A 7,254-nucleotide genomic window follows, 5' to 3' on the forward strand; every position below is an offset into this window, starting at 1 on the left:
CACTATGAGTTGCAGGTGACTCGACGTCACATAACAACAACAACACAACCTCACCAAGTGAGGAGTGTGTGAATAAATGTACATAGGTCATCTTGCCCCAGACTCATAGAACACTTCCCAGTATATCCTAATCTTGCTAACCTCAGTCCTAGACAGACATATGTAATCCAGCCTTTAAATATAATTTGTCCTTTTTACTCTCACATACTTTGGCCAAGTTGTTAGAAGCGAGTATTATAGGACCTCATGCTTGGGAAAGTATAGGGACAGCAAAGTAGAATACCCTCAACTGCATGGATTGATGCAGTGACTGCAGCAGTGGACTCAAGTGTGTCAGAGATAATGAAGATGGCACAGGATAGGACAGGGTTCAGAGCTCTAGTTCATAGGGTTGCTGTGAGTCATTCTCAACAGCACCTAATACCAAATATCCCCTTACTTCTGTTTTCTTCCCACCTCACCCCATCCCAACAACTGTACTTTCTGCTTGTTGCAGTAGAAAACCATTTTGTGACTGTAACATGGATTTAGCTGCACTATTTCTTGAACCCTGTCCTCTGGAGTGTAATAATAAATGGGTATTATTGTTTAACATAGTTACAATGCTGTAACAGAATTATGCACCCTTTCATTCTCATTTTAATAGCACAGTTATTAGTCTTGTTTCTAATTCTTGGACTTTAAAGGAGTTCTGTTGTGTTTATTTTTACCACAAATTCAGTCCATTTTGCCTGCCAGGTTATTACAGAAAAAAAAACACAAACAAAAAACCTGTGAACTTTAATAAGCCAGAGAGGCTAACATCTGCCTATGTAAAACCCTAAGACATTGCTGTCTTAGTGTTGATGAAATTACCCGTGTGCCAATATGGATTTGGTGGAGGTTTGTTTGGGGTGGAATTCTGTCTTAAGATTTTGCTTAAGCAATATTATTTTACTCTTCAATTTTCATAATTATTTTCCTGTGTATCACTGAACGTCTACAAATGTCCGCCTCTGATCTTCTGATCCAATAGTTAAGATTGCTGTCTTTTGAAAGTGGTTACTGTGATTGAGCAGCGGAAATTGATTTTCATCCTTTGGCATTCCCCATGTGTCTTACACGCAGATCTGTGTGTGCAGAGGGAGTTGCCTTCTAGCCTCGGTGTGAGCACTGACCACCTTCTTAGTCTGTGATGACCCCCTGCTGCAGCTGTTTGGACCCAGCCAAGCAGCCTCTCTGTCCTGGACCTGAGTCCTGGGCCAGGCTGTTGCCTGTAAGGTGGCCTGTTGTTTGAGTTGCACTAGGGTAACTGGAACCAACAATTACTGGCACTACTGAATGTTATGTATGGTGGTTTTGAGCTGTTTTTTCCCCACCGTTCTTTGGCAAACTGATGTATCATACACCTCATTTGCCATCAGAGTATGAGAATGTATAGTTCTCTTTTCTTTCCCCAAGAAAACAACACAGAACAAAGCCTCACTTTTAAAAATGCCATGATATTTTGCCACTGTTCTGAGAATCTGTCAGTGCCATATCTAATCTTCTGGTGCATAGAATATCAAAATAAGCACTATTGAAGGGGCTGTGTTGCTGATATAGAAATGTCAGTTTCATAGTCTCAGAACCGGCTACTCTCAGCCTCTTTCCAAATGAGAAAGAAAAAAAAATTCTAATAAAGTCTCTTTCCTCTTCTGCTGTTACTGTTCTCCAGGCCTGACCTTCACAGGAAAACCCAGAGAAAGCACAGCCTTGCTGAAATCTTACGTTCGGAATACTCAAGTGGGATGGAAGCTGGCGTCACCAAGGTTAAAAAGCACAGCAAATCGGGAAATCTCAGCAGCGCACCACAGTAGAGCTGACCCTCAGCCTTAGCCAGCCTCTGTCGTGAGGCGGGGAGAACCTTCTCTGTGAAATGTTGGAAGTACTTACAAAAAGGCTCACTGAGCCGAGGCGTAGCAGAAAGTTCTCTCCACTCTGTTTCTTCAGGACTGGGCTTCAGAGTGTCTCCCAGAGACCAGGGTGGCACTAACTTATTCTTGTCAAAAGAGCTTTGAGAAAAACAACTGCAGTGTCTTTTACAATACATGTAGACCTTGTCTAGTCTCTAGGCCATTGTAGAAGTCACAGCCCTTATCTTTGTTGATTGTGATCCTAATAGAAATCATTAGGGTTGGGTAGTGTGGAGGTATGAATTAGCCAGTTAACTATTATACTCTCTATTTATGCCATCAATGCCAGGCACTTACTACCCAGGTGTGGGCTTGCCATAGATCAAATGGTTCCCTCACGACATAGATAAAAATGAATGCATTCTACTGTAGCCTGTAAGGAATTTTATCCTTGCTCTGTAGAAGTGTCTCAAAGAAGCTCAAGATTTTACATTAGTGCTATTGGTTGACATTAATGTTCTAAAATAAGGTTTTAAAAATTAAGAGTGAATTTGTATGAAAAGAGAAAAATATTTCTAAAATCATCATTTCTTTTATGTACACGTTTTCTTAAGAAAAGAGCCAAAAGAAATGTTTATTTGCATCAAAAATCTTAAAATGCTGTCATGTGAGCCTTCTTATTACCTGTAAGCAGTTGTTATAGACATGGTGCTCCTTTTCCATGCATTGCTCCCTCTTTTATGCCCATTGAAAATGTATTCTCTCGGGGCTAATTGATTTACTGTTGCCTTTTTATTATTTGCCTTTGAAGTCAAAATGCACCAACCAGTGCCCTGTGGTGTGTTTTTTTCTTTTTCTCCTCCCATGAATCTCATCTTCTGGAAAGGTCTGGGGGTCTTTGTAATGTGACCCAGGTCACAACTGCACTCCTCCCTATTGTGTTTCCTGGGAGGTTTGAAAGAGGACCCCTGGGGCATATTGATTTCCCAATAAATGTAAGATTTGGACACGGGTGACTCATAGCCAAAAGCGAAGGGGTTAAAAAGCTTCAGCTCCTTTGCCTGGGACTGGATCTCCGTTCTTTCTCTTCTCATTGTCATTCTTTCTGTCCTCAGTTTTCCTCCTTCCTCCTCTGTCACCTTTTGCATTCCTGTGGCGTCACATCAGGAGAAACTTCAGGTCCAGTTGCACCAAAGAAACATGAGGGCATTTTTCCTTGTGACCCGCATATCCTTGCCTCACCTCCCTCTCTGGCCACAGCAACACAGACTCAGGCAGACTCAGAACAGTTGTCAGGTAGAAAACACATCAGGAAGAATTCTGGGTGAGAGTGGCCATAAGCCTGCTAAGAATTGATCTTCTGCATGAGGTAAAATATGGCCTCCTTAGAGTTGGCTGTCACATATGAATTAATAGGGACAGTTGGTGAAATTTGTAACAATAATAAAATAAAAACAACCCTGTAGCACATGTCAAGCTGACTTTGGGCAAATCTGCCAGCTTTCTTTTATTTTGATATGTAATGGTTCACATGATTTGGATGAGAAAAGGAGGGATCAAACTTATAGACAAAACCCAACTGCGTGGGAAACCGGATTAATGCCAGTGATTTGGGATGATCAAAGGGAAGAACCTGCATTTATTTTTCCTCCAGCGTTCTCATTCCATTAAAGAATATATGGGCAGAGTTCCATATTCTTGGGAAGAGAAATGCTAGCAAAGTGTGTGACTGTAATTCCAAGATCAAAACTTACACTTAATTTGCACTTAGGTGAGACTTTCTTGCCATAGATGCTATGTGGGCCTCTTTCTTTTCTAAGTAAAATCAATAGACTAACCTAACTAATAAAGAAACATGGATTTAGCAGATTTAGGGTTAATATTATCTAAATTTAAATAACCTTAATATAAATCTCTCCCTTAGCTATAGCTCTTGACAGATTGTACATTTCAGGCATCAATTAGGTAAAGCTTAAGCCTAATTCCATTGTACATATTCTAATTTTATGTCTGTTTTTAATCATGCCTGTTTTTTCTAATTTCTCAAACCTAACTATTTCTCTGTGTCATATACTTTATTCCATATTTTAAATCACAGGTAATTTGTTCATTTAGTGGTACATTGCAGCTTAAAGCGTTTTCTCCCAGTATGCAGGGACAATGCCTTTTCATAATCTAAAACATCTTCATGTTTGCAACCCTCCATGGTTTCACATCTCAGAAGGGCCCCTCATTCACATACACTAAGGGGCAAAGAAGCTTTGGGGAGGGAGACGCCTGTGTGTGATCAGCTAAGCCAGGACTGCAGTGCAAGCTGGAGAGTGGCCGTGATCCCAAGGACCATGCAGAATAGGCCAAAGTTTCCATCTGTTCATAGGGTCAACTCAACAGCACCTAACAATAACTGCCCATGGCATTTCCCGCTTCAGAAGATGAGCCACCAGATCCTGGCAAAGGACAGTTGTTTACAAAGCTGCAATGGATTTCTTTGATTCCCCTTTTCCCCCACCCCAGAGTGAAAGGGGTGAAATTTGAGGAATAAAAGAGAGGATAAATAAGAATCTCTTAAGGCAAGTGTATCCCACACTGCTAGTGTCTTCACTATTTAGCACTTAAGCCACTCACCATAAAATCATAAGACTGCATTATAATCGAACAGTCCTACCCTAGACAGAAGCAAATTACATTCCAGTCATTGCCCTGCCTGAAACTCTAAAAATTGTGTAAAAAGGTGAGGGAGAGGGGGGCAAGGGAGAGCTCTGTTAGAAATTTGCACTATAGTAATTTGCACTGCTAAGACAAAGGCTGTGAGTCCTAAGTTCGAATCCACCAGCAACTTCACTGCAGAAAGATGGGCAATTTCTTCCTCATTTATAATCTCCGAAACCCTGTGAAAGTTGATAGGAGTCAGAACTGACTCCATGAGGTTTTTTAGTGAGTTTGAAAGGTACACTTAACCTAACTGGTCCTGTTAAATTGCCTCTAAGACCATTACCCCTTATCTCTAATCTCCTCCATTATAGGCCCAACCAGCCAGCCACCAGTGTGGGCACTCTGGAAGTCAGCTCAGAAACAGTTGGCTGCTGAAGTGTGAAAGGGGAGCTAAACTTTTTTTAAACTTTGTTGTTCCTACCCTGAGGCAGAGAAGATGACTCTGTAAGACTCTCTTATTCTGCCTACTTGTGGGTCCTTTTTTTTTTTTTTTTTAAATGAGAGGACACCCAGCCTCAGGGTTGGGGACAGAAGCCAATTTAGCCTTATAAATGGATGAAAATGAAAGCCCACCTCACTGCAAAGGTGGTAAAGTTATTATTACAGGCAAGAACCGCAGGACAATTTAAAATATTGTAATTATAAACTTGTAGGAGAGCCTTGTTCTTCATTAATGTAAGATATGAAATCGCCTCTGAGGTACAAGGACAATTACATAGTTGAGAATGTGTCTGTGATTTACACTGCTGCTGTGTAAATGTAAGGAAGGTTGCTCTCGTCTACCTCCTCCACTTTCACAAAATGAAAAGCACACCAGTGCAAGTTGTCCTTTGATAGATTTTTAATATGATTTTAAAGAGTTTTGTTTGGTCTCATTCTTATTCAATGAGATTAATTTAAAGCACTTATCCCCTGGGTTTAAGTCAATCCATGTAGGATTTGGACAGGGGTTGTTGCCTAGGGGTTTTGTTTGCAGGAGGCTATGAGAGACTCCTTTCCCACTTCATTAACCCTGAGTTGGGGACAATCCCCCTTCGCCCCCCACCACAGCCAGAGCTTGGGATTTACCAACCCCCATTCACATGCAAAAGAACTCAGAAGCGAGGGCCTCCTTGACTTCATTAGCTGCTGTGCATTTTGCAAAATCAGAATAATACCCTCACCATCCCAGGAAAGCAAAGCGGGGGGTGGGGTGGGGGTGGGGAGTGTAGGCACTAGCCTGCAGGTCCAGAATCTGTTTTGTGGCGGGGTTAGAGTCTAAATGTGGCCCGCATCCTGGAAAGGCGTCGGAACAGAAATCCAAGTGGACCCAAACTTCCAACCACTGTATTTCTTTAATCTTTGGGGGATAGTGGGCTGCAGGTGTTGTCTAGGAGGGGGACACCGTCCCTTCTTCTCAAAGAGGGACTGGCCTCAGAAGGTGACCATGCGCTTCCTGTGTAATTTGGAATCCTCTAATCTGACCTGAGACTAAAATTCACCCATTTCCCTGACAACCCTGGAACCACAGGGTGTGCAGAAGGAGACGCAGCTCTGGGTCTCGTTCCCATCTTGTTCCCGAGGTAGGGGAAGAACTGAGCTGCCCAGTGTGGCAACCAAACCGCGAGGAGGCCCACCAGGCGCGGGAGGCCTGGGGACCACGAGCATCCAGACCCTCGGCCCCTGTGCGGCCGGAACGCGGGCGGGGGGCGCGAGCGGCCTCGGTACCCATCTGTCAGCCCCGCGTCGTCGCCGGCCGGTCACCAGATGCCGGCACCCTTGTCGCAGCCAGATGAGCCGACGCTGCTGCGGCCCAGGGACCCCGCGCGCTGGCTCCCGGGCCCCCACCACCCCCAGGCCCGCGGAGAGGACGCTGGGCGCGCACGAAAACTGAGGTTGGGGAGGGAAGGCTCTGCCCAAGACGGCGTGTGGACTTTCAGGGGCCCCTCCACACGACCCCAGCCCCAAAGAGAAAGGACCAACTACTTCACTACTGAGGGCGGAAGCAAAGTTCACGGACGTTTTTTAAATGGGTGGAGGAAGAAGAGGGCGGCGCGCAGACCGACCCACGCGAGCGCCGACTGGCGCCTGGGCATTTGTAAGAAGTTTATTTCGACATTTAAAAAAGAGAAAGAACCCGAGGGGCCTGTGCGGCCTGAGGCGGGGCCGGGGGCGGTGGGAGGCAGTTCCTCGGCCCTTCCTGCCCCGCCGGGAGGGGAGGGCACAGGCCACAGACACTGACGCACGGACACGGCACGGGCTCAGGGTCACGAATAAATAACTTCATATACACTTTGCACACAGTATGTACAGCTCAGCCGGGCTGGACGCAGCGCGAAGGGAGCGATCTCCCCTTCCTCTCTCCGTGGCAGGAGCGCAGGGAGAGGGGCGCGGGGACCGCAGGCCTGGAGAAGTCTCCCCACGCCCTCGCACGTGAAGGGCGCCCCGGGAACCCGCGGGGGAGAGGGGCAGAGTCGCTTATGTACATCCGGCGGGCGGAAGGGACTCCCTGCTAGAGCGGCCGGAAACCGAGAAGGGGAGACTCTGGGCCTCTGTGGACTTGGCATCTGGCCCTCGGGAGGGACACTAGGCTGAGACACCGACGAGAGCCGAACAGGACACCCTCCCACCCCACCCCGAGAAGAAAAGCTGAAACCCAGCGCCCTCCCAGGGGCGGGGGAAGGGGTAG

The 7,254-nt window shown here is 45.8% G+C and overlaps 2 protein-coding genes across 2 annotated transcripts in view; one reads left to right on the forward strand and one right to left on the reverse strand.

The window, feature by feature from the left end:
* The window catches only part of DDX31 (DEAD (Asp-Glu-Ala-Asp) box polypeptide 31), a 104,938-nt gene extending 98,132 nt beyond the window's left edge, over positions 1–6,806 (forward strand). Inside the window, exons 20-21 of the mRNA XM_006894436.1 lie at positions 1,697–1,834; positions 6,194–6,806. Of these exons, the coding sequence (XP_006894498.1) occupies positions 1,697–1,834; positions 6,194–6,806 (751 nt within the window). The remainder of the gene's footprint in view (positions 1–1,696; positions 1,835–6,193) is intronic.
* A 26-nt stretch (positions 6,807–6,832) lies between these two features.
* The window catches only part of BARHL1 (BarH-like homeobox 1), a 7,092-nt gene continuing 6,670 nt past the window's right edge, over positions 6,833–7,254 (reverse strand). Inside the window, exon 4 of the mRNA XM_006894437.1 lies at positions 6,833–7,151. Within this exon, the coding sequence (XP_006894499.1) occupies positions 6,833–7,151 (319 nt within the window). The remainder of the gene's footprint in view (positions 7,152–7,254) is intronic.

The sequence above is a fragment of the Elephantulus edwardii genome, unplaced genomic scaffold (genome assembly GCF_000299155.1).
Source record: "Elephantulus edwardii isolate Elephantulus edwardi_28Jun2011 unplaced genomic scaffold, EleEdw1.0 scaffold00141, whole genome shotgun sequence".
Lineage (NCBI taxonomy): Eukaryota > Metazoa > Chordata > Mammalia > Macroscelidea > Macroscelididae > Elephantulus > Elephantulus edwardii.